Here is a 27,899-nt window from a genome sequence, read left to right as displayed (position 1 = left end):
GCTGTTCAAATGTAATGAACTAGTCTGTTTGATGTGAGCATAGAAAGAGACAATGTGTTTGTTTGTAATAACTTTTAAATGTAAATACAGTACAGCCAATGCGGAACAAACGTATTTCGCGAACCGCGGCGGCAAGGCGAAACGAGTCGATGCCGCTTCAGTCGTTGAAGCCGCGTCAGTTTGCGGCGGCAAGTCGCATTTCGCCGCGAAACTTCGCATCTGTCCGCCGAGGCATGCCGCGATCCGCGACATGATGCCGAGTCGATGCGCATCATGAAATAAAAAATCTTCAATTTTTTTAGTTACATGTAGTTAACAAATTTTGAAAGAACAATTATAATAATAACTAAAATCATAATAAATGTATTGTGCGCGGATTGTCTTAGCATATACATGTAAGCATAGTTAATGTGTCTGGCCAATTAAGTTTGTTTCCCGCCCGTAGTGTATGTATTTCACACATAAACACTGTCACGTAATTATGTTTTCGCACATACAAGTGGTCAAGGCTCCAGCATATGGTGGATTTATGAATTAATTGCATGTTGATTTTGCTATTATATTTAAAGGGATCTTTTCACGCTTTGGTAAATTGACAAAATTGAAAAAAGTTGTTTCAGATTCGCAAATTTTCGTTTTAGTTATGATATTTGTGAGGAAACAGTAATACTGAACATTTACCATGGTCTAATATAGCCATTATATGCATCTTTTGACGATTTTAAAACCTAAAAATTATAAAGCGTTGCAACGCGAAACGATTGAATAATTTGGAGAGTTCTGTTTTTGTCGTTAAATTTTGTGAAACTACGAAGATTGCTTATATAAGGTATAAAATATATCAAGTATGTGTAATCGGCGGAATAGCTCAGTAGGCTAAAGCGTTTTTACTTCAGGACTCTTGCAGGACTCCAGGGGTCATTGGTTCGAAACCTGGTCCGGGCAATGTTCTTTTCCTTTTTTAATTTTATTCTTGATTTTTTACTGGAGCTTTTACGATCCAATGTTTACATTTATCGATATAAAGCATTTAATGAATAAGTTAAAAAATGCCAAAATCTGTGAAAAGGCCCCTTTAAGCTAAGAAAATTAGCAGCTTGAAGTCACATCAATAATCAAGACGGTGACGACGTATTTGTTGTTTTGTTAATTATCAGCTTATTATAACTATTGTTTGAATATGTGTATGTAAACACGTTTTATTTTGTTCATATTATACAGTTAATATCGCTACTAATTACCCGATAATTCTGTATATTCCAGTTTTAAAGCAAATGCTGGTAAATATTTACGATACACAAACATTCTCGATATTTCCTTAAGTATCAAATACATTTTGGCATGTGTTACTATTTATAGAGATGATGAAATAACGTCTAATCGGTGCTTTTTTTCAACTGAACACGCGATTTACGCTTGACGTGATGTTCATGTATTTATACAACACAAAATACACCCAAACTTTCCAAACGACGTTCTACATGTCTGCATAATTTTCGCGCGCTTTTTATGAAACAAAGGATATTTTAGCACTGTTTATTTGACGCTAGAATTTGCCAAAGGTCGCGTTAGCATTAAAGTTCGGAAGTGTGTTTCGGATTACAAATTTAATAATGATAATCGAACGAAACATTAACAGTTGCGCGTAATTAATTCTACGCTTCACATACATGTATGTACATGTAGGTGGATATCTTTTCACTCGATCTGCCGCGTACGTATGCGGCGGATTTACTTCGCGAAATTACGCGAGGTTAATACAGACTCTGCGTCGTTGCGCGGATCGATGCCGATTGCCACGGCGATACGCCGCGTGAACACACGATTCGGCGGCCGCGTACTAATAATCTGGCCGTGGCGTAGCCGCGGATTATGTTTGAGCCGCGTTGGCTGTACTGTACATATGTGACACTCATTGTGTTAAAGGGATCTTTTCACGCTTTGGTAAATTGACAAAATTGAAAAAAGTTGTTTCAGATTCGCAAATTTTCGTTTTAGTTATGATATTTGTGAGGAAACAGTAATACTGAACATTTACCATGGTCTAATATAGCCATTATATGCATCTTTTGACGATTTTAAAACCTAAAAATTATAAAGCGTTGCAACGCAAAACGATTGAATAATTTGGAGAGTTCTGTTTTTGTCGTTAAATTTTGTGAAACTACGAAGATTGCTTATATAAGGTATAAAATACTTCAAGTATATGTACTCGGCGGAATAGCTCAGTAGGCTAAAGCGTTTTTACTTCAGGACTCTGGCAGGACTCCAGGGGTCACTGGTTCGAAACCTGGTCCGGGCAATGTTCTTTTCCTTTTTTTAATTTTATTCTTGATTTTTTACTGGAGCTTTTACGATCCAATGTTTACATTTATCGATATAAAGCATTTAATGAATAAGTTAAAAAATGCCAAAATCTGTGAAAAGGCCCCTTTAAGGATGGATAACCTGTATTTCTATGTAATAACTAGAAATAACATGTATGAGTTATTGTGGAATAAGTGTAATGTGTTTGAGCAAATAAAAAAAATGATATTTACTATGTTAATCTGGTTTGAAAATGCAGTTTTTAAAGGAAACTAACGTACGGTTCTCGGCCTTAAAAATTAAAATTTGGCCTTGAAAAGTCCTTGAAAAGTGCTTGAATTTAGGTTTGAGATTTCTGTTTAAACCATGAGCCTGCAAGTGACTCGTAGTCTGTTCAGGTTGTATGCTGTTTGCTGCTCATCAGTATCTAAGGGTTGGAAATGAAGCCTTTAAAACTAGTAAAAAAGCTCTTAAATTAAATTTAACTTTGTAAGAGACTACAAATGCGTTAAAATACGTATCTAAGGGGTAAAGGGTTAAGTACTGTTTGAAGCAAACATATAAACTATGCTTAAGGTAATTAAATCCTGCATGTTTATTTCCAGGACGATGCACCAGACCCATATGGTGTAGACGAGACAATATCCATCCCCATTTACTACAGCGCCGACCGGGATCGCATTATCACCAAGCTGAACGTGCCTTGTGGTGGGAACAAGTCCGTCTGGATCCAGTGTGGAGCTGCACTCTTCCTGAAAGCTCATTAAGGAAGATCAATGGGATCTTTTAAATTTTGACTGGGATCATTTAAAAATTGACTGGGATCATTTAAAATGTGACTTGGATTGTTTGAAATGTGACTGGGATCATTTCAAATTTGACTGGGATCTTTTCAACGGGGAGCATTTTACATGTTCTAAATCAAAATCTGCCCTTTTTCTGATTAATGAAGCCACACCACTTTTGTTTATTAAGTTTAAGTTTGAAATTTGACTTGAATTGCTTGAGTTTAAAATAGAATGAATTGAAATTTGATTGGGATCATTTCAAATTTGAATATGATCATTTGATATGTTTCTGGGATGTTTTTGCAAATTAACTGGGAATTTTATTTTTATTTTGTCTGTGAAGTCTATCCAGATTATTTGAAAATTGACTGGTATTAAGTTAAAATTTAGTGTGATTGTATGAAATTCTTGTTTAGGTAAAAATCTTTTTGCTTGAATTATATTAAACGCTACTCGAATTGTGTGAACATTAAATTATCTGAAAGTGTTTTTGATATAGATTGCTGTGATGTGTTAAGTTTTGGCAACAAGTCAACAATGATTTGCATTGTGATGTTTGAACCATGTAGCTCTTGTCTTATTGAAATGTTTCTCTTGTTGTGTGTGTGTTAGTTTATTTATTTATTTGAGGAGTCAATGCTAGTGAGTTAACATTATTGTGTGCATGCACATTTGTTATTGTTTTTATTTGTTAATGAACTACTATTATTTACATAATTAAATTAATTTTAAGATAATGCAAATAACCACTTAAACCACAACTTTTCTCATTTCCTGCACTTTAGGTAATGGTCAAAATCTGTGATTCATATGGCACTTTGAAATTTGATGCAGATCCATCAGAGCAATTATAAACATAGCTCCTTAGGGAAAAATGAAAGAAATGTATTTAATTCAACAATTTCTAATGTATCTGTCTATTTTGTTTTCAGTCTTTTGACATTAGCATGTTTAAAATAAGTAAATATTGCCAAAATCTTAATATATGCATTGGCAACCGTTTGAATTAAAAATAAAAAAATTGAAATGATTTTTAAGAAATTCTTAAATCTAGTCTTCTCTCAGGATCTTTGTGAAAACTAAACCTGAATGTTGTTATCAAGGTCATTTATAATTGATCTGGTCTCTGGGTAAACCTGGGCTTATGCATCTATGTGCGTAAAGTATCATCCCATACTTGTCTGGTTGGACTGCAGACTTTTATTTCTGAATTTATGGACTTTTTTGTTTAAAGGAAGTCTCTTTTTTACAAACAATCCAGTCTTGTTGGAAAGTATTGTGTTTTGATGATAATTTATGCTCAATCATTAAGCTCAGTTCTCCCAGAGACTGGCTGAATTTATGACATTCTTAAATTCTGTCAACAGGCCATTCTGTAAGGTTGTCTGAGAGAATTCCTTGCTATATATTTGCATTACACAAATTTTGGCATCCTTTGAATCCGTCTAATAATTACTAAACATTCCTTTTTAAAATTACATATTATCAACAATTTGATATTCAAATACAGTTCACACACTTGTAATTGGTATGTTAATGTCTGTATACATTTTAAATACAAAATATTTCTTTACATTTTGTTTACATTCAAAAATGATGCATGTTAAGTATTTTACCAACACATTCTATTAAACAAACATGAAACTTAAATGGTGTTTGTTTATTATAATTCACAATAATGCTGCCAATTATCCCTATATGGTCTGTACAGCCTGTAATATGTCTTGAGATTTGCCACACAAATATAGCTATTGGCCCTTTGAAAAACTGCAACAACCTTTGCCCAATGTGTTAACTAATTTGATGCGTAGCTCTTTTGACATTGTGGATTTTTAACTGTATATTATTGCTTAGATTATTTATCATGACACTGTTTTGTTATCAAGATGGGATTTAACACAAATCCCTACTAGTTCTGTTGATATATCTTAACACACAGAGTACTGATTCTTACAAGGGAACAAACAAGAGTACCGGTATCTTTACAATTCACGACTTTTCCTTTCTGTGTAATTGAGATCAGCTTTATTTGCTGTCACACTATTCAAATACCATGTGAGCATCGTCATGCAAAAAAGAGTCTCGTGCTATATGCGACCAGCATAGCTCCAAACCTGCCTGCGCATTTCCCCAGTCTGGTCAAGAACTACCTTGTCCGCTATAAAGTAATGCAATATATCATGAGCTAATTAATGGACTAGGCAGCTGCTGCAAATCAAGTACCAAGGAAAGAAAAACAAGCACATGTTAAATTGTAATACTATTTCTCTTAGGAATTTGGTCAATATAGATGTACAGACATCTGTAAGAAGCCTGGTGAATATAAAGACCTGTTCCAATATAGTTAAGATTTTTAAGAAGAGCTTGGTTAAAACACTGACATGTCCCAATCTAGTTAAGATTCCGGAAAGGGGCTTGGCTATTACTAGGACAAATTATAATCTAATTAAGATCTGTGTAAGGAGCTTGGTGAAAACACAGACATGTCCTAATCTAGTTAAGATTCCGGAAAGGGGCTTGTTTATTACTAGGACAGATCATAATCTAATTAAGATCTCTGTAAGGAGCTTAGGGAAAACACGGACATGTCCCAATCTAGTTTAGATTCCGGAAAGGGGCTAGGTTAATACTAGGAAAGATCATAATCTAATTAAGATCTCTCTAAGGAGCTTGGTGAAAACACGGACATGTTCCAAACTAGTTATGATTCCGGAAAGGGGCTTGATATAACTAGGACAGATCATAATCTAATTAAGATCTCTGTAAAGAGCTTGGTGAAAACACGGACATGTCCCAATCTAGTTAAGATTCCGGAATGGGGCTTGGTTATTACAAGGACAGATCATAATCTAATTAAGATCTCTGTAAGAAGCTTGGTGAAAACACGGACATGTCCAAATCTAGTTAAGATTCCGGAAAGGGGCTTGGCTTTTACTAGGACAGATCATAATCTAATTAATATCTATGTAAGGAGCTTGGTGAAAACACGGACATGTCCAAATCTAGTAAGGATTACGGAAAGGGGCTTGGTTATTACTAGGACAGATCATAATCTAATTAAGATATCTGTATGTAGCTTGGTGAAAACACGGACATGTCCCAATCTAGTCAACGCGGAAAGGGGCTAGGTTAATACTAGGAAAGATCATAATATAATTAAGATCTCTGTAAGGAGCTTGGTGAGAACACGGACATGTCCCAATATAGTTAAGATTCCGAAAAGGGGCTTGGCTATTACTAGGCTTGATCATAATCTAATTAATATCTCCGAAAAGAGCTTGGTGAAAACACGAACATGTCCCAATCTAGTTAAGATTCCGGAAAGGGGCTTGGCTATTACTAGGACAGATCATAATCTAATTAAGATCTCTGTAAGGAGCTTGGTGAAAACACGGATATGTCCCAATCTAGTTAAGATTCCTGAAAGGGGCTTGGTTATTACTAGGACAGATCATAATCTAATTAAGATCTCTGTAAGGAGCTTGGTGAAAACACGGACATGTCCCAATCTAGTAAAGATTCCGGAAAGGGGCTTGGTTATTACTAGGACAGATCATAATCTAATTAATATCTCTGTAAGGAGCTTGGTGAAAACACGGATATGTCCCAATCTAGTTAAGATTCCGGAAAGGGGCTTGGTTGTTACTAGGACAGATCATAATCTTTTTTAGCTCTCTGTAAGGAGCTTGGTGAAAACACGGATATGTCCCAATCTAGTTAAGATTCCGGAGAGGGGCTTGGTTATTACTAGGACAGATCATGATCTTATTTAGATCTCTGTAAGGAGCTTGGTAAAAACACTTACATGTCGTTACCGGCTCAGGTACTTCTTAGTACCAAGGGTACTCTTGATAATACTGCAATTTACCCCCCGACTACGGAAAATACGCTTAGAGGCACCCTGTCATTTGCTTTGTATCATACTTAAAGTACTGATTAAGGTAAACATGCACCACCTCCGAAACACTGCTTCTACTACAGATACTCAATTGTTACTTCATACACTAGTTCGGGGCCAATGTGTTTACTCACCGACAAAATTCTATATTGCTATGTTCAAGGTTTGCGTACGACTGCTCTTATCTCTAAATCGACTTAAATATATTGAAATAAAATAGCAGTTGCAGAAATGTGGTGGTGGATGCATTTTGGAAACACAAACGTGGTGCAGGCACGCATGCGTGTGACGGAATAATACTACTTACCAACGACTGAAATAAAAATGAAAGACAAGCGACCATTAATTTTAACTTCTTGTATTTAAATCACGTTCCAGCCAATCGTAAATCTTCTAATGCACTCGTAAAAAAATGATATCTAAATTAACGTTCTAAAATTCCTGAAATATCGACTTATTTCATATAAACTATATAAAAATATATAAATTATAAAAAGTAAATATTTAATAGTTCCAAATTTATTATTCCGCTCTTGCGCTTTGTTCCTTTGTCGCCTTTTCCCGGGCTGCCTTCTGCTCCTCCATTTCTACCTTCCATTTGTCCATGGACGTGATGGTGCCGTCCAATAGACGCTTGGTTCCCGGAAGTAGAACGCTCAGTGTCGTGTATAGGGGCTTGCAGATAAAACTGATGAATCCGATCTGCAAATACGAGACATTTTGAGCGCATTGTTAGTACGGGACTTCATTTAATAAATATGTTATATGCACACATGTCATGAACAGCATTTCAAAAGTGAATAACACATATTGACCTTAATTATTAGTAGGAACTCGCTGCAATTTTCCTCTCTTATTTACAAAAATACGAAAATATGAATGCCCTTACTCGACGGTGTTGTTTTGTGATTGAAACTATTGTGACCTACATTTTTGTTTATGTCATATGCACAAATATTCACATGGAACAGGTGCATATAATAGTGAAAAGTAGTTTGCACTACTTGATTACTTGAGTTTCGAGTTAAGTTATATTATAACTAGAATGCATTTTTGTAAAGACGTTCGGCGCTGAAATTATATCTTAGATGGTAGTTTTAAAATAAAATAATAAGATGAGATGATCCGTAACGTTTCGGTGCATACTTATGGATGTTTCCAGACCATGCCATATAGGACTTCTTTTTCGTCTTATTACTTTAAGAACGTTTAAACCTATTTTAAAATTTAAATAGCATCAACTGCAACAATTATTGTTAAACTTAAAATATGCATCGAGTTCGCAGTCCCTTTTTTTTTCGTCCAATTCGATTGACGTTCATTATTTCAGCTCCGTAAAATATCTCAAGAAACATAGTTCAAAAGTAAGCTCAGCCTAATCAAAGCGCCGACGGCGTTGAAAGTCTTTTTGCAAGATACAGAGAAGTTTCTGCTGAAGGAAATCTTAAAGGAACAATGAACTAAATGAAAAATAAAAAAGGCTATCAAAAATACTTATTTGTAAGAAAAAGTGCAAATAACGGAAACAATAAGTGATGGAATATTGCAAAACATCTTATATCAATAGGAAAATCAGAAACACGTATCCAGGGAGCTTGGTATTTTGCGAGCAAGTAAATGCCCGGATGAAAACATTATTTCTAATTGGCTGGACGTTTATTTCTGCATTTGTTTGAATTTGGAGAAAAATTGTTCCCTATAGATGTGTCCGTTGTTTGTTTATTAAAAAGATAAAGTCACTATTTCTCATAACTATTACAGTCAATTTGAGATATGTGTACTAGGTGGTAATTAACGATATCACTTCATCATTAATTTTTAAGAGACTGAACAACTTTTTTATTCGGAAGCTAAGGAGTAAATGTTATATATTCGTTTTTCTTGTTTTGTTTATTACATCTCATTATACTGTTACGATCGCATCATTTTCATTTGAGCGGACAGTAACAATTAGTTGTTGTTGTTGTTGTTGTGGCTGTTGTATTTACCGACAAAGTTACTTGCGCAAAATATTACATGCATGCTTTATTTTGGAGCACACGTTATGTATTTTATCCTTCATCAAATTATTCGAGGAACTTTTAATAATATGCAACATAATTTGCAGATGAATATCAAAACACTTTACTTTAATTAACCCCCTCTGTCGTCGCCCCAAATCGCAAGGTAAATGTCTGACGTTACAGAGTTTACCGATATTACAGCCCTAAAAAACGAGCCGGTCTTCTGCAAGATACATTATAATTATTTATCCGTTAAAACTATTTAAAGTAACGTACCCCATTTATAATTAGATTGATCAAGTATCACAACTTCAAATACGACAGATTTGCCTGGTTAAAAACACTTTCCTAAGTATGCAAAAAGTTAGCTAAAAATGTCAGGAAAATATCGTTCGATACCCTCATATTGAGCGTCGCCTGGTTACGATCTTTTTGTTTACCTTAAGAACGAAGCTCTTGTGATAACGTCACACACGAGTATTTTGTTTCACTAACATTACTAAGCTTGAATAGAAATACAAACACAACCAAAACGTCTCGATACGCAGTAACCGTTTTTTTACTTCGATTATTAAATCAAAATCTTGTTTCCATCATCGTTTTTATGCTTGTAATTCACATATTCTGGCATGTTTTTCAAATGTGATTAAACCTGATTGCTTAATAAAGCTTTAGTGATAAAATAGTTGAACAAAAACACATTATGTCGCCGTGATTCGAACCCATGCCCTTATCTTTAATAAAAAATCAACTGCCATTAAATTACAATTAATACCAAAAATCAGTATTAAATCACCTTTTTTAAAACTCGGGTTTATTATTCTGTGACCAGTTAGAATAACCGCACGCTACTTTAAATGATCTTTTTTTCACGAGCTCAACGTCAGTTTGTTCGCACACAACTATATGTTGATAAAATAACCAAAAAATATTATAATCAAAACAAATTTGATCTTACTATTTTGCTTAGATGTTATATGCGCGCAAAATGGACAACCTTTATAATTTCATGGCGCATGTCTATATTTACGTGTAATTTTATTTAAGGTTAACACAATATGAGTCATGCATACCAGGGAAGATATGGTAAAACGAATGATCCTCGTTGCTTTAAACTATATTTTCCTTATATTATCTCGAAGTTATTGATATTTGAAAACTAAAAAAGAAGCATAAAGTCGACGTCACACGCTAGCAAAAACGTATTGACCGCATAACTAAATGGCCATCGGCTCAGTAGTTCTCTTTTTATATTCAGCAGAGCTTCGGCGAATGTACAACATTGATTAATTGATGACGAGTCATTCCCATCACGCAAATGACCAGCGTGGAGAAATGTACACCGGGAATTGCGAAATTTAACCCATTTATGCCTAGTGGACTCTCCCATCCTTCTTATTTGGATCAATTTATTTCCAAAATTAGGGATCTCTAGCATATTTGTTTCTATATTAAAAATATTTTTTACAGAAATTCCTTTAAGCAAACATCGTAGACCCAGATGAGACGCCGCATCATGCGGCGTCTCATCTGGGTCTACGTTGTTTGCCATGGCCTTTTTTTAGACGCTAGGCATACATGGGTTAACTATACAATAAATAGCAATTTCACTGTGCGCATCAGTCTAAGAATTCGTTTCAGGATATGTTTCTCTACTTTTAATCATAAATACAACACATTTACCTTTTATGCGATACCTTAATTTTAGCGGTTTTTTTTTTTCGGGGTGAAATTTGTTTTAAATGACTCAATCACTAAGGTCAAGAAAGTCCAAAAATGTTGCTGATGTCAATATAAACCACTTATTCGACAGCATTTTTTTCAAATGAAGCTATGTTCAAATTATGCCAATGTCGTCACAGGTGGACCCGTACCAGGGGCCTCGAGTACTATACCACAGAGCTACAGTTTGACACGTAGGCGTTTAAGAGGCGTCCTCGTGTTTCATACAAAGTTTATTGCTAGACGATAAATTGTATATGTGTTGATGGCGCTTTTCCTTATGTTAAACTATTATTTAAATTTAAACCTGAAAAGATGCTATGTTTTTGGTACACAAATACTAATTGCTGATAGTTTCACTGTCTTTTATTTAAAAAATTCTACTCGATTCTATCGGTCTTCTCTATTCTCGCTGCATGAGCATCGCTCTTGAAAAATGGTTGTTAATGCATGTGTGTAAAATGTCGTCCCATGTTAGCTTATGCAGTCCGCACAAGCTAATCAGAGACGACACTTTCCGCTTTTATTTTATCTTTCGTTTAAAAGTTCTCCGTTTGTAGCGAAAATCCAGATTAGGCGGAAAGTGTCGTCCCTGATTAGCCTTTGCGAACCGCACAGGCAAATCTGGGACGACTATTGACGCACATGCATTAAACCCTGTTTTCCCGGAATGGGACTCATATGTATTACAAAGAAGTCGTACCTGATTCTTAGGAATGTCGTCCTGGTAATGACGGTCCATCATCGGGATGGGCTGCAGACCACGCTTCTTTTCTTCGTCGCCCTAATAACACAATAAAACCCGGTATTTACATAAATGCGCAACCTCCTCCTTAGCATTTCGTTTCATAAAGCGGGGACTTCAGTGAGTACATAGTGTGATGATGAGCATTTTATATATTAAAACTGAGTAAGTATGTATTCTATATGTCTGAAGTGTACAACTCCGTATTTCGTAAATCTAGAGTGGTTTTTCATATGTCTAGAGTAATTAAGTCAATACGTGTATTTCGTTTGTCAACATAACCTCCCCGCAGAGATTTGACTGGTTCCAAGCATAGGCCAATATCAAAACCCTGCCGTTATAATTAACAACGTTATGACAGCGGAGCCACGTTGTACAATACTGACGTCTTACAGTATAAACTTTTTCCCGTTTATTAGTTGTTAATTATACTTTTGTTAAAATTAAGGTTATTTATGTTTTTATTATGAACGTAAACTTATCTATATATTTTCAAAATGTTAAATAAAATGATACTACTTTTTCATAATATAATACTTCAACAAAAAATCCCTCCTGATCTGTGATGACAGTGGTTATCGCCAGTAGCCAAGGATAGGTTAACGTTGCGTGGAGTTTTATTTCAACATTTAATAAAGAAAATTGCATTTCGTTTGTCTAGAGCGTATTCTTCAGTATTTCGTATATCTAGCGTATGTATCCTGCATTTCATATGTGTATACCAGAGTATTTGAGGAGGTATTTAGTATGTTTATATGTGCTGGTCAGTAGTTCGTTTTTTCTTAAGAGTGTTAGTATTTCATATGTCTTCACTTATGTATGTGTGTCAGTTTTTAGTTTGTATGGAGGGATTTGGTCAGCAATTCGTTTGTTTTGTGTGTTGTGTAGAATTTCGTTTATCTATAATGTGTGCGTCAGTATTCCGTATGTCTTGAGTATGTTAGTCAGTAATTCATATGTCTTGAGTATTTTAGTCAGTATTTCATATGTCTTGAGTATGTTAGTCAGTATTTCATATGTCTTGAGCATGTTAGTCAGTATTTCATATGTCTTGAGTATTTTAGTTAGTATTTAGTATATCTTGAAGATGTTAGTCAGTATTTCATAGGTCTTGAGTATGTTAGTCAGTATTTCATATGTCTTGACTTAGTATTTCATATGTATTAAGTATATTCGTCAGTATTTTATATTTCTTGAGTATGTTAGTCATTATTTCATATCTCTTAAGTATGTTAGTCAGTATTTCATAATTATGTCTTGAGTATGTTAGTCAGTATTTCATATGTCTTGAGTATGTTAGTCAGTATTTCATATGTCTTGAGTATGTTAGTCAGTATTTCATATGTCTTGAGCATGTTAGTCAGTATTTCATATGTCTTGAGCATGTTAGTCAATATTTCATATGTCTTGAGTATGTTAGTCAGTATTTCATATATCTTGAGTATGTTAGTCAGTAATTAATATGTCTTGAGTATTTTAGTCAGTAATTCATATGTCTTGAGCATGTTAGTCAGTATTTCATATGTCTTGAGTATGTTAGTTAGTATTTCATATGTCTTGAGTATGTTAGTCAGTATTTCATATGTCTTGAGCATGTTAGTCAGTATTTTATATGTCTTGAGTATGTTAGTCAGTATTTCATATGTCTTGAGCATGTTAGTCAGTATTTCATATGTCTTGAGCATGTTAGTCAGTAATTCATATGTCTTGAGTATTTTAGTCAGTAATTCATATGTCTTGAGCATGTGAGTCAGTATTTCATATGTCTTGAGTATGTTAGTCAGTATTTCATATGTCTTGAGCATGTTAGTCAGTATTTCATATGTCTTGAGCATGTAAGTCAGTATTTCATATGTCTTGAGTATGTTAGTCAGTATTTCATATATCTTGATTATGTTAGTCAGTATTTCATATATCTTGAGTATGTTAGTCAGTAATTCATATGTCTTGAGTATGTTAGTCAGTAATTCATATGTCTTGAGCATGTTAGTCAGTATTTCATATGTCTTGAGTATGTTAGTCAGTATTTCATATATCTTGAGTATGTTAGTCAGTAATTCATATGTCTTGAGTATGTTAGTCAGTAATTCATATGTCTTCAGCATGTTAGTCAGTATTTCATATGTCTTGAGTATGTTAGTCAGTAATTCATATGTCTTGAGTATGTTAGTCAGTATTTCATATGTCTTGAGCATGTTAGTCAGTATTTCATATGTCGTGAGCATGTTAGTCAGTATTCATATGTCTTGAGCATGTTAGTATGTATTTCCTATGTCTTGAGTATGTTATTATGTATATCATATGTCTTGAGTATTAAACTATTCAAAAATATCCCACTCAGAAACATTTTTGTATTTCCTTCAATTAAGAAAACAATTAAGGTCAGCACGTGCAAACTCTCTGAATAATATGTGATTGGCAGGTAATAATTACAGATAATTTACACTAGCAATATTGAAATGAACTTTAAAATTGATTTCCTTAATTTAATTGGCCAGTCATAGTTGACACTGATCATTAGACCTAAATACCCTAAAGGCATTTTTGGGCCAAGAGATAAAATATTTATGAAATGTAAACATGTGACACAAATGTTTTTTTACATTCTGATAACAAATCTCAACTTTTTTAGAATACCTGTATTAATTGAAACACGGAACCAACCCTTGTTCAACATATTTTTTTACCTAATTAGACAGCAGTTAGCAAATATTTTAGAAAAGGATAATGAACAGTAAATGCCTACATTTACAGCACATTTACCGCACTGTTAGTCTGTTTTTTATGTCGTGAGTATGTTAGCCAGTATTTCCTATGTCTTGAGTATGTTAGTCTGTTTTTTTTATTTCTTGAGTATTTTAGTCAGTATTTCATATGTCTTGAGTATTTTAGTCTGTATTTCATATGTCTTGAGTATGTTAGTCAGTATTTCATATGTCTTGAGTATGTTAGTCAGTATTTCATATGTCTTGAGCATGTTAGTCAGTATTTCATATGTCTTGAGTATGTTAGTCAGTATTTCCTATGTCTTGAGTATGTTAGTCAGTATTTCATATGTCTTGAGTATGTTAGTCAGTATTTCATATGTCTTGAGCATGTTAGTCAGTATTTCCTATGTCTTGAGTATGTTAGTCAGTATTTCATATGTCTTGAGTATGTTAGTCAGTATTTCATATGTCTTGAGTATGTTAGTCAGTATTTCATATGTCTTGAGTATGTTAGTCAGTAATTCATATGTCTTGAGCATGTTAGTCAGTATTTCATATGTCTTGAGCATGTTAGTCAGTATTTCCTATGTCTTGAGTATGTTAGTCAGTATTTCATATGTCTTGAGTATGTTAGTCAGTATTTCCTATGTCTTGAGTATGTTAGTATTTCATATGTCTTGAGTACGTGAGTCAGTACTTCATATCTCTTGAGTATGTTAGTAAGTACTTCATATGTCTAGAGCATGTTAGTAAGTACTTCACATGTCTTGAGTATGTTAGTCAGTATCTCATATGTCTTGAGTATGTTAGTCTGTATTTCATATGTCTTGAGTATGTAAGTCAGTTTTAATATTTCTTGAGTATATTAGTTAGAAATTCGTATGTCTTGAGTATGTAAGTCAGTATTTCGTATGTCTTGATTATGTTAGATAGTATTTCGTATGTCTTGAGTATGTTCGTCATTGTTTCGTACGTCGTGAGATTGTAAGTCAATATGTCTAGAATGTTGAAGTTAGAAATTCGTAACCTTTTCGTCAGTCTGTCACACAAACGCAAACAGAGGAACCCGACACATTGCATCAGTAGTATCGGCGCTTTTATTTGTCGTCAGGCGGATTGTCGTTTTAGCGCTCTTCTAAAGCGACAATTAGCCGGAAGAATATGACCAAACTCCAGCACCCTACACCTGACTACCTGCATGAAGAACTCATCGTAAATGAATTTCGCCGTCCGCTGCTGGGTGTGCCACGGCTTGGCGATGGCGCACAGGTCCGCTCCCGTCATCATGAGCGCCAGCAGCCCGTGCCGATGGGCACCCACCTCCGGATTGAACTCTTTCCTCTCGATAAGGCCTGTCAGGAACTTCTGATTGGTGAAGTAGAGGGACAGATCCGTCGCTATGATGTTTTTCCTGATAAAGTCATAAAGCTGCATAAAGTAGAGTTTTGAAAATGAAGCTAGTGTGTTTTCTGTCTTTAGTTTTTTTGTTAAGTGTAGTAGTCTCCAGCTTACCCCTTGTAAATACCGTCTATATATCGTCACGCATACTTACCCCTTGTAAATACCGTCTATATATCGTCACGCATACTTACCCCTTGTAAATACCGTCTATATATCGTCACGCATACTTACCCTTGTAAATACCGTCTATATATCGTCACGCATACTTACCCCTTGTTAATACCGTCTATATATCGTCACGCATTCTTACCACTTGTAAATACCGTCTATATATCGTCACGTATACTTACCACTTGTGAATACCGTCTATATATCGTCACGCATACTTACCCCTTGTAAATACCGTCTATATATCGTCACGTATACTTACCCCTTGTAAATACCGTCTATATATCGTCACGCATACTTACCCCTTGTAAATACCGTCTATATATTGTTACGCGTACTTACCCCTTGTAAATACCGTTTATATATCGTCACGCATACTTACCCCTTGTAAATACCGTCTATATATCGTCACGCATACTTACCCCTTGTAAATGCCGTCTATATATCGTCACGCATACTTTCGTGTTTTTTTTTTCATGTTAGCACGTAATATTCGAACGTTTATTTGATGTTATTTATGTTACTTATTAAAAATTGTATCAATGTGGTAATAGGATACACACTACTAATACTACCATTTAATGAATGCTTACTAGTATTCGAAATTAAGCATTTCATCCATCTTTATTCGACCGACTCCGAACAAGCAAAGACTCACCTGATGTAGTCCAGGATTAGTCTGTGTTCGTCTGCGGTCAGGAATGAGAATATCTCATGGCCCTCCGCATGCAATATCGTGATCATCTGCTTGTAGTGGTGTTCCTCCATAAGGGAAGTGGAGTACAGCGCCGCTAGAGGGAGCTTCAGCTTCTTAAAGAAATCGTTATTGTAGCCGCGGTGATCGATGTCGTGACAGACGCCACCTATAATAAGCGCCATCTTTTCCAGGTTCGTAAACTGAAACTTGCATTTCCGAATCATCTGCCAGAGGGAGTGCCCCACGTGAAACCCGTGCTCCCAGTTGTGGTACTGAACTGGACGGTAGTTCTTTCTGACCGTCAGTATGAAGCGACAGAGCTTGCGCATCTCGAACGTGTTTGTGAAAGTTTCTTGTATTAATTTTATAAAGAGTTTTGGCAGATGTTCCGTGTAATCGTAGCAGCAGAAGTCATAGGTGTCGAAGTCAGCCGGAATCAGGTTTTCGGCTATTTCTGGCGCCTTCAACAAAGCCTTGTATTCATCGTCTGAGCACGATATGTGGTAGTTCAACACATCCATGGCGACCTACAAGGAACATTAGCCTCGCTCTGATAAAACGGGGTATCAATCATGTGCGTAAAATATCGCCCCAAATTAGCCTGTACAGTCAGTGATGACACTTTCCGCCTAAAATGCATTTTCGATCCATAAATGCGGAAATAGTCGTCCGAGGCTTATCTGGGACGAATATAAAAAGTGAAACTTCAGCTGCATCAGCACGAAGCAAAATCAATAACAAAATGTGGAAAAAAAAATTGATGGCAAACTGTATGACACACGACACATCTATAGAAATAGCACAAAAATACATAACACAAACACATTAACATAAATAAAAATTGGCTCATCCCCTTTCAACGATCAACGCATTGGGCCTCGGAGGTTTTAAACATTTGTTAAGGAGTATCATACATGCTAAAATGAAAATCGTAGGATTACAATTAAAATATAATAGCAATAACAGAGAACATATTTATATTTGATAATCATTAAATTACCAACCGAATGGTAACTTTCTAAGGCATGGTAAAATTAAACTAAAGCACGTATCAAACACATCTCATCTTACATAAAAGGCTTTAGGGATATAGCATGATTTGTTTCAAATAGTCAGATACTACAGTCCTTGCAGTCTGTTCATGTTTATGCTGCTTGCTGCTCATCAGTATCTAAGGTTTTGTGGTAAAGCCGTAAAGACTTGAATCTAGTAAGTAAGGTTTTCAATTATATATAACTATCTAAGGCACTACAAATGCGTGCAAATACGTATCTAAGTGGTAAAGGGTTCACATGAGAAACAAATCATCAAGTCTCCTATGTCCCACCTGGTACTTCATATGTTTGTGCGAGAGCAGCGTGTATATCCGGGAGTAGTGGAGGGCGAGTGCGCAGTAGATTGCGAACAGCTTGAAGGCTGACTCGTCCTCGAGAGTGAAGTGGTCGCCGTTCTTTCTGGGGGTGCGAATAAAAGATCAAAGCATAGATTCTTTAAAGGTTGTTGTTTTCACTACTTACTCGCCATAAGAATTCAATTACTCACCATTTGCTGTTAACTTTCCTGGAACCTACTAGTATACAAACAGTGACCGATACAAACTGTTGGTATAGGTCCCTGTTTGTTTGTACCTTACTTTTCATAAGTAACTATTATTTACAATTAAAAGGGGTGAGGATGATTCCCTTACATTGTCGTTATTATACTGTATTAATAACCGTTTTATATTTTGTAAATTGTAAAACTGTAATTATTTGTTAAACAATCTGCTGTCAACGTCTTCTTAATTGACCGACGACAATCAAAAATAATAATCGCCAGTTAACCCCGCCCTCATAAACATTCTCGGAACCGATTGGACGGCGAAAATTACAGTTCGGCGATTAGAAAGTAACCTGAGAATTTCTCGTGACGCAGCTGTGTCAGCATACATGACTCTGTAAGGTGGCTTGAATATTCCTCATGGTATCTCTTATCAGTGGATTATCTATTACCTCATGGGGAGTTTATGGCGATTGCGCGGTGAAAAAGGTACTCATGTAAGGTGTGTATGTGTGTGTGGGGGGGTGCGTGCGTGCGTGTGTGTAATTCAGAAGTTTTATTTACAGGTCATCGCTGAGTCTTCACGACAACATTATGTTCAGACTTGCCCCTGTGACCTTTCTGGGGAGAATATTTAATTTTGAGCAAAGTAGGTCAAATTTACCTCGGCTTTCCGGGTATTCACCAATGAAATAATTTTGATCAAAATAGACCAGTGCAAGATGACCAATGAGACCAAAGTGAACTAGTAGACACTTTAAATTTCATGTCTGGTTGCCATTAAAAGGATAAGGTTACTATGCCATGGGAGTGCTGACAATTAAGAAGTCCCTTTTCCCGCTCCTCGTGCGCTTCGCCGCTTTTATGGCCTCTTTCGACGCCACAAGCCGTCGACCCGAAACCAAGAACGGCTTCCCCAGCACGTTGAGCGTACTGAGTGCCGCCGTCCTGGAACACTTCAATATCTTCATATGACCACCCCTTCGAAATCCTGATCTGTATCACTGCCCAAGGTTCGCCCCGTCCGTCCTCTAGGCTGCCACCTCCGTTGTTACTGTCCCTCTTCCGGCAATGTAGTGAAACCACTATCCACCAATGGACAATTGCCATTCCGCTTGGCAATCCTTTCAAGTTGTGGGAGTCAGCTTAGTCAACGAGAGAGGGCATCTTGGTCGAGAGATGACGGTACCCCCTTGATTAACAAAGCCGCCCGAAGACGTTTCCCTATCCGACCCCACTCAGACGATGTAGTGAAACCACTATCAATCTACGGACAACTACATGTACCATTCCGCTTGGCGATTCTTCTGAGTCTTCAAGAATACCTTCTGCCGGTGACTTTCGCACCGGTAGCGACGTTCACGCTCCAGCTGATGACTAAGCTCTTTTAAGCTGGAGAATACTATTACATTCATAGAGTAAACTTTATTTTTTGACAATCGCCATTTTCTTTAACATTCTCAACTTTAGACGCCAGCTTACAGATTCAATCGCCATTGGCATCGGAATCTCTAAAATATAATATCTTGACTTTAAAATAAAGTTAGAAACATATGTTTTAAAAAATTAAATAAAACAAAAATGTTTAAATTGTTGTTGTTGTTTTTTGTTACTTGTTAGTCGCATATTCACCTCATGAAATGTGTGTTAATATTTGCCCGTGTATTCAAACCACACGTAAATGTTCGTAATTAAAAATTATACTACGGGAGATCACATCGTTTGTGTTCTCACATTGCTTATTAGGAGTTTATTTTTTCACCGTCGAAACATATGGTATTCTAATATTTGATTAACACGCACTTTTCTTTCGGCACATTCAAATCATACTTTCAGAGACGTGTAAATAGAGAATATTTTGTTAGTTTTGGATAAAGATCAGGTTTATCATGCGAGGCTTAGAACCGATGTAGCGCGAGTCTTGCCGAGCGCTGACATGGTTCGTGCCGAGCATGATAAACTTGATCTTTATCCAAAACTCACATAATATTCCATTTATCCTATTATTTTGTGGTCGTTTAACGTTCAAAAAGAGTAAAACTACTTTAAAATTCAAAGAAACAGCGCTGGTTTTCCAAGTTGATTCCTAAATGTTTGTTTACTTCAACGTCATCATTTGCTATGGCGTCACATTGAAACATATAGTGTTCATAACATAGAGATCGGAAAACCATGGTCTAAAAATAGCGATAGTATAAAGCCCATGTTTATACGATCGTTGTTATACTATCGATTTTCCTCTGGTAATAAGATAAAAAGAAAATAGGTCCTATGGCGTGTTGGCTAGCTGCGCTGTCCGCTATAAATCACACAAGGTTTTGCGGTCTCATTAGGTATCTTCTGACTTACTGCGAAATGCGAGACGGCTTGACCATGAAAAAATCGACCGAAAATAGCCTTCCGTCATAACTGACATTTGGACGTCGAGAATTAAACACACTTTGATTTTGGGGAAATATTGTGAAACTTTTAGCTGTTTTGGACATATTTGCTGGATTTTCATCAAATAAAAAGTGTTTAATCATAGATGGACGCTTCCTGATGGCAACCACGTCGACATATGTGTGCATTGTTTGACATTTCATGCTGTTGCATTGTGTTATTAAATACACCTGTGAAATCATCTTTGAATACCTTTTCTTTTATTATATAAATAAGGACCAATTTTTTTTCAAGTACCTTAGCGATAAACCTGATAACTGCCGCATCTGCCGCATCCGCGCCGAGAAAGAGTTGTAAAATTAGTGACGGGGGTTTGAGTTCTTTAACTATATGCATTCACAAATGGCAACATAATTTGAATATCGTGTTAAATGGATTTTTTTTTGAACGGAGCGTATATAGAAAATAATTAATAAACAATGTTTGAATTATGCGTGTCGCGGATGAGAATGTTTATGAATGATTATAAGTGTCCACTATCTGCTGCGTCTTAATCACGTGGTATTTTTGCTCAGCACAGGTCATTCATAATCTGAGGCCATGAAAAGATGCGAGAAAATAAAACCACTGCTGATCAACACGTTTAGTGGGATAACGAGAGTCCAATACACTGTCATGCGTCTGTTGCGTAACCTCGTTGATAGTGCTTGCTGCTAAAGCGGGGTTAAATCTGATATGTCTGGGAAATGTTCTTGTTGTTCTCAACAGGTAGCGGCAATATCTCATGTATTATCAAATGCACGGGTGATAACAAAGCAATAGTATAAGGTTAAGCTTGTTTATTTTCACAGTTCTCAATTCAAAAACGTTGAACATGAGTTCACCAATAGCTACAGGTATACTATAGACAACAACACAAATGCTCTATAATCGCTAAAACCGAATATAAAAAAACAACCAAATACAACAAGAAATAGCTTTTTAAAAGGTTGTCGGCGTAAATTCTGACTTTGAAATAAAGTTTGAAATTTACGTTTCTAAATAATTTTATTAAAAACAAAAGTTGAACTATTGTGTTTTTTTCACTTATTAGTCGCATATTCACCACATGATATGTGTGTTATTATAGTCAAACCACACATTAGTGTAAGTATATGAAAATTATACTACGGGAGTGCACATTATATGTGTCCTCAAATGGCTTTTTATGAGTTTATTTCTTCACCATCGAAATATATCGTATGTAAATATTTGATTAACACGCAGTTTTCTTTCGACACATTTAAATCACACTTTCATAGTAGCGTCATGCGAAAGTGGATCTTATGGCGTTTCGGCCAACGTAGCTGCGCAGTCTGGTCAGAGGCGATGCTGTTCGCTATAAAATCACTCAAGGTGTTATGGTCGTATTATTATTATTTTATTATTATTATTATTATTATTATTATTATTATTATTATTATTATCATTATTATTATTATTATTATTATTATTATTATTATTATTATTATTATTATTATTATTATTATTAATATTATTATTATCTCCTGACCAGACTGAGAGATGCGCAGGATGAGTGGGCTATATATATACACTTTAACACCGTTATTTGGAAAACCGATAATCCGAAGTCACCGTTATTTCGAAGTATTTTTTGGGTCCCGATTGTGGTTTTTCTTTGTTCAATATAAAATTTCATTGTTAATCTGAACTTCGTTTAACACGCTCGGAAAATTTTGTAAATATCGAGCACTTTACAATACAAGATTTTAATGAATTTTCTAACCACGCTCCCCTTGAATATAGTTTAAAAATTGTGACAACTAGCAAAACATATAAGCGAGGACGTAAAACTTTTGTGAAATGGAATCCTATTCACAAGGAAGTATTCCTTGCAGAATTATCGGGCGACATTGCGAATCTCGAGTTAAGTTTAAAACGAGGGATAGATAATAACGATGATACAGAGGAACTAGCATCAATGTTTACTCAATACTTAACGTCTAAAGGTAATCCTTATTTTGCGCACACTATTAACTGCGATAGAAATCAATTCGATTCACATGACAAAAATAAACAAAAATGGTATAATGCGGAGTGCGAAAGTAAACGTAAAGAATATAAGGATGCTTTGTACACTTATAACCAAATTAATAACGAGAGCAATCGACAGTCAGTATTAGAGAAAAAGAAATCGTATAAATATTATTGCCGTAAATGTAAGACAGATTTTAATAGAACTTTAGGACGCAAAATGGATAGCATGAAATCTAAGTCACATAAAGACTTTTGGAAAATGTTCAAAAAAAGATCACCAAATCCTAACGGAGAAACAATTGAATTAAATGAGTTCGTTGAACACTTTAAAAACCTGGCTAAAAACGAAGGTAATATAAATAATGAAAACAGTATAAATTTTGTTCGCAATTTCGACAGTAACCATAACTTTGAAAGTACCTACCCGGAGCTCGACAGATACATAACAATCGAGGAAATTATCATGGCAACAAAACGATTAGGAAATAATAAGGCATGTTCTTCGGACAATATAATATACGAATACTTTTGCCAATAAACGAAACTTTAAAGAAAGTGTTCATGTAATAGGTGATGCATTGGAATTGTTATTTAACCATATTCTCAAGTCCGGGAAATTTCCTCACAGCTGGTCAACGGGTCTGATTATCCCCCTTTATAAAAAAGGCGATCCTTCAATACCCAACAATTATAGAGGTATAACCCTTGTGAGTTGTTTTGCTAAGTTATTCACGAGTATACTCAATGAACGCTTACAAAATTGGCCTACAGCTTATGACATTTTAACTGACGCACAGTTCGGATTCAAACCGGGTTATAGTACGGTCGACGCATTATTTGTCCTTCAATCATTGATTGAAAGTCATATCAATAATAAACAAAAACTGTTTTGCTGCTTTGTCGATTATTTAAAGGCATATGACTTAACGGATCGCATGCATCTCTGGTTTAAGCTCATTAGGTCCGGTATCGATGGCAAACTCCTGTCCGTTTTTCGCTCTTTGTATAACCAGATTAAATTAGGTGTCAAACATATGAATAGTATTTCCGATTTATTTGAATCCGACATCGGGTTATTACAGGGAGAAATATGTTCGCCAATAATGTTTTCATTATTCTTAAATGACATTGAGTTGTACTTACAAGCTGATATAAATGCGGGCATTACAATTGATCAATTATCCATTTTTATTTTATGCTTTCCGGTGGTTTATAGAGAAATATCAGTGAATTAAAACTGATAATTTCACTGTTTCAAACAATGAAAATTATCAGTGAAAATTATCGATAATTTTCACTGTTTATGTTAAATGACGTCATTTTTTTGACGAAATGACGTCATTTTCCCAGCGAAATTCTTTAGTTAAACTCTTTAACAATGTATATAAACTTTGAAAAAAAGCATAAAATAAAAAGAAAATTTGTTGGGTTCAGTGGATTATCGATTTTAATTCACTCGTGATCATATAAAATATATATTTTCACTCGTGGCTGCGCCACTCGTGAAAATATTATTTTCTATGATCACTCGTGAATTAAAATCGATAATCCACCGAATCCAACAAATATCCTCTATATCTTCTATTATTCGCCGACGACGCAGTACTAATCTCAGAATCATCTGAGGGTTTACAATCATCCTTGAACAATTTGTTTGAGTATTGCACGAAGTGGAATATAACGGTGAATGTCGAAAAAACAAAAATTGTTATTTTTCATAAAGGCAGATTTAAAAAAGGCTATAGATGGGTGTACAATAATAATCCAATTGAAATCGTGAACAATTTTAATTATCTAGGAATAGTAGTTTCAAGCAGCGGCTCGTTTATACAAGCCACAAATACTTTATCAGCCAAAGCGCTTAGAGCGATGAACGCATTATTTACTGTTACAAAATCATTGAATGTATCTGTTAAAATAATGTTAAATCTGTTTGATGCATATGTTGCCTCGATCCTAAATTATGGAAGCGAGGTATGGGGGTTTACTAAAGCCGAAAATATTGAGCGTGTCCAACGCAAATTCTGTAAATGGCTTTTAAGTGTAAAAGCTTCTACTAATTCAAATGCTTTGTATGCCGAAGTAGGGAGATACCCGATGTATATATGTCGATATTTGCGAGTAGTTAAATATTTCTTAAAATTGTGCAACGAAAAATCTTCTAACTGTATTTTAAGTAAAATTATTCGTAAACAATTTAAAGAATCTTGTGATAATCCTCACTCCAAGTCATGGACATCAAACGTTCGGAAACTCTTGCAAGAGTCAGGTTTTAATGACGTATGATTATATCCAGAATCGGTTAATGTTAACAGCTTTATTATAATGTTTCGCAATAGATTAAAAGATTTGTTTATTTCAAAATGGCGAATTGATGTAAATGACTCTCCATCACTATATTTGTACAAAGAATTGAAACCCATATTTGAAAGATCCATTTATTTAGACAAAATTGAAAATTCGAAATTTAGAAACATAATCGCAAAATTGAGATTATCTTCCCATGTTCTATTTATAGAAACTGGTAGGCACCAAAATATTCAAAGAAATGAAAGAACATGTACATTTTGTTCAATGAATGAAATTGAAGATGAGTACCATTTTGTTCTTATATGTCCTTTATATGATAATATTAGAAATACATGTATACCTGTTTTTTTACAAAAGAAGACCAAGTATGTTTAAATTTGTACAATTGTTGAATGAGACTAGAAAATCTGTATTGATACGTCTAGCTAATTTTTGTATAAAAGCATTTAAACTTAGAGTCGAAAATTTATAGTCTTATGAGAGAATAGTTTTTTCCCCAAAATTGTCAATTTGTGATTTTGTAAATAATTTATAACTGCATAATGTCTATATTTTATTTTTCTCAATCACTAACGGATCATAATCATTTACTTAACTTTGTTTAACAATTAAGAGCCTTCTCTTTCTCTTTCATATTGCATTCTCACAAAAATCATCTATGTGTAAAAATGCATAAACATTTGTTGTTAGTTTGACGCATGTGTATGTATATGTATTTATGATTGATTTATTGTTTTTGACGATAAGCTGTATATGCTTAAGTCGCAAATAAACTATCTGTTCTGTTCTGTTAAACCGAAGAAATCGTTAATTCGAAGTGATTATATACAGTATAGACTATACCAAACCAAAAGGGAAAGCACCTTGCATTGATTTTTCAACAAATAATAGCACGGTCTTTCAACATTTCTAGTGTTCATTCTTAGCTTAAAATGCCAACTTTCTTTTAAAATTATGTGTAACGTTCCAAACTTCTCTGTGACTGATTCGTATAAATGATAAAACATTTAATCTTATTCTAAAAAGTATAGTTTGTATTAATGTTTCATATAAAACAGGGGGTTCAAACGACAGAACGTACAATTTGACAGACACAAATTGTGCAAAATTGTATATAATATGTCAATTTGCACCAGGAACTAAATACATTTTTATGTAAGTTCTATGAGAACAAAAAAATCAATACATTATTGAATGAACAACATGGACCAATAATTTATTTGTACAATTAAGTGGGATAAGACTTACGACACAGAAAAATCTGTAAGTAAAAGCTATGACATATATATTATTTCAAAGGATCTGTCTAAATATCCGCGATAAGAAACGTTGATCATGTAGCACGTGAGTGTGTCCTTGCAGGGCCGTACGCAGGAATTTTTGACGGGGGGGGGCCGGGGAGGGTGCGGTAGGTGTCTCCCCTACATATTTATTTTTTTACATTTTGGCACTATTCGTGGATTCGTGGTGCATTTTAATGCTTCAAAACTTATTTTGATACATAAATTTACGGAATATAACAAGTAAATCAGCACCTTTCTGAAGTCTAAAGCTTTAAACATTGGTGCGAATTTCACACCAATGTTTAAAGCATTAGATTTCAGAAATGTACCTGATGTTTGATAAGTAAAGAGGGCAAACTTTGAAAATCAAAAACCGTTCTAAAGAAATGTATCATAGAGTATGACTGACATATAACCACTATACTATTTTCTCTTTGAATTCACCTCCTCTAAAGTTTCAAAGTACATTCCTCATAAAATGTTTAAAATACATGTATATTACACATGAGTTCACCAATAGCTACAGGTATACTATAGACAACAACACAAATGCTCTATAATCGCTAAAACCGAATATAAAAAAACAACCAAATACAACAAGAAATAGCTTTTTAAAAGGTTGTCGGCGTAAATTCTGACTTTGAAATAAAGTTTGAAATTTACGTTTCTAAATAATTTTATTAAAAACAAAAGTTGAACTATTGTGTTTTTTTCACTTATTAGTCGCATATTCACCACATGATATGTGTGTTATTATAGTCAAACCACACATTAGTGTAAGTATATGAAAATTATACTACGGGAGTGCACATTATATGTGTCCTCAAATGGCTTTTTATGAGTTTATTTCTTCACCATCGAAATATATCGTATGTAAATATTTGATTAACACGCAGTTTTCTTTCGACACATTTAAATCACACTTTCATAGTAGCGTCATGCGAAAGTGGATCTTATGGCGTTTCGGCCAACGTAGCTGCGCAGTCTGGTCAGAGGCGATGCTGTTCGCTATAAAATCACTCAAGGTGTTATGGTCGTATTATTATTATTTTATTATTATTATTATTATTATTATTATTATTATTATTATTATTATTATCATTATTATTATTATTATTATTATTATTATTATTATTATTATTATTATTATTATTATTATTATTATTATTATTATCTCCTGACCAGACTGAGAGATGCGCAGGATGAGTGGGCTATATATATACACTTTAACACCGTTATTTGGAAAACCGATAATCCGAAGTCACCGTTATTTCGAAGTATTTTTTGGGTCCCGATTGTGGTTTTTCTTTGTTCAATATAAAATTTCATTGTTAATCTGAACTTCGTTTAACACGCTCGGAAAATTTTGTAAATATCGAGCACTTTACAATACAAGATTTTAATGAATTTTCTAATCACGCTCCTCTTGAATATAGTTTAAAAATTGTGACAACTAGCAAAACATATAAGCGAGGACGTAAAACTTTTGTGAAATGGAATCCTATTCACAAGGAAGTATTCCTTGCAGAATTATCGGGCGACATTGCGAATCTCGAGTTAAGTTTAAAACGAGGGATAGATAATAACGATGATACAGAGGAACTAGCATCAATGTTTACTCAATACTTAACGTCTAAAGGTAATCCTTATTTTGCGCACACTATTAACTGCGATAGAAATCAATTCGATTCACATGACAAAAATAAACAAAAATGGTATAATGCGGAGTGCGAAAGTAAACGTAAAGAATATAAGGATGCTTTGTACAATTATAACCAAATTAATAACGAGAGCAATCGACAGTCAGTATTAGAGAAAAAGAAATCGTATAAATATTATTGCCGTAAATGTAAGACAGATTTTAATAGAACTTTAGGACGCAAAATGGATAGCATGAAATCTAAGTCACAT

The 27,899-nt window shown here is 34.7% G+C and overlaps 2 protein-coding genes and 1 long non-coding RNA gene across 3 annotated transcripts in view; 2 read left to right on the top strand and 1 right to left on the bottom strand.

The window, feature by feature from the left end:
• LOC127877136 (cytoplasmic dynein 2 heavy chain 1-like) overlaps positions 1 to 4,745 on the top strand; it is a 127,184-nt gene extending 122,439 nt beyond the window's left edge. Inside the window, 1 exon segment of the mRNA XM_052422781.1 lies at positions 2,913 to 4,745. Coding sequence (XP_052278741.1) covers positions 2,913 to 3,074 — 162 coding nt within the window. The 3' untranslated portion in view covers positions 3,075 to 4,745.
• LOC127877137 (uncharacterized) lies at positions 575 to 2,358 on the top strand. Its single transcript, XR_008048259.1, has 2 exons — positions 575 to 829; positions 2,187 to 2,358. It is a non-coding gene; the product is annotated as an uncharacterized LOC127877137 (long non-coding RNA).
• A 2,590-nt stretch (positions 4,746 to 7,335) lies between the features above and the next one.
• Positions 7,336 to 27,899, bottom strand: part of LOC127876337 (cAMP and cAMP-inhibited cGMP 3',5'-cyclic phosphodiesterase 10A-like) — a 46,480-nt gene continuing 25,916 nt past the window's right edge. The window contains exons 5-9 of the mRNA XM_052421443.1: positions 17,765 to 17,891; positions 16,399 to 16,964; positions 15,366 to 15,582; positions 11,422 to 11,502; positions 7,336 to 7,695 (exon numbers count right to left, since the gene is read on the bottom strand). Of these exons, the coding sequence (XP_052277403.1) occupies positions 7,516 to 7,695; positions 11,422 to 11,502; positions 15,366 to 15,582; positions 16,399 to 16,964; positions 17,765 to 17,891 (1,171 nt within the window). The 3' untranslated portion in view covers positions 7,336 to 7,515. The remainder of the gene's footprint in view (positions 7,696 to 11,421; positions 11,503 to 15,365; positions 15,583 to 16,398; positions 16,965 to 17,764; positions 17,892 to 27,899) is intronic.

This window comes from Dreissena polymorpha, chromosome 4 (genome assembly GCF_020536995.1).
Source record: "Dreissena polymorpha isolate Duluth1 chromosome 4, UMN_Dpol_1.0, whole genome shotgun sequence".
Lineage (NCBI taxonomy): Eukaryota > Metazoa > Mollusca > Bivalvia > Myida > Dreissenidae > Dreissena > Dreissena polymorpha.
Note: the sequence above shows the minus strand (reverse complement) of the source record. Positions and strands in the feature narration are given on the sequence as shown.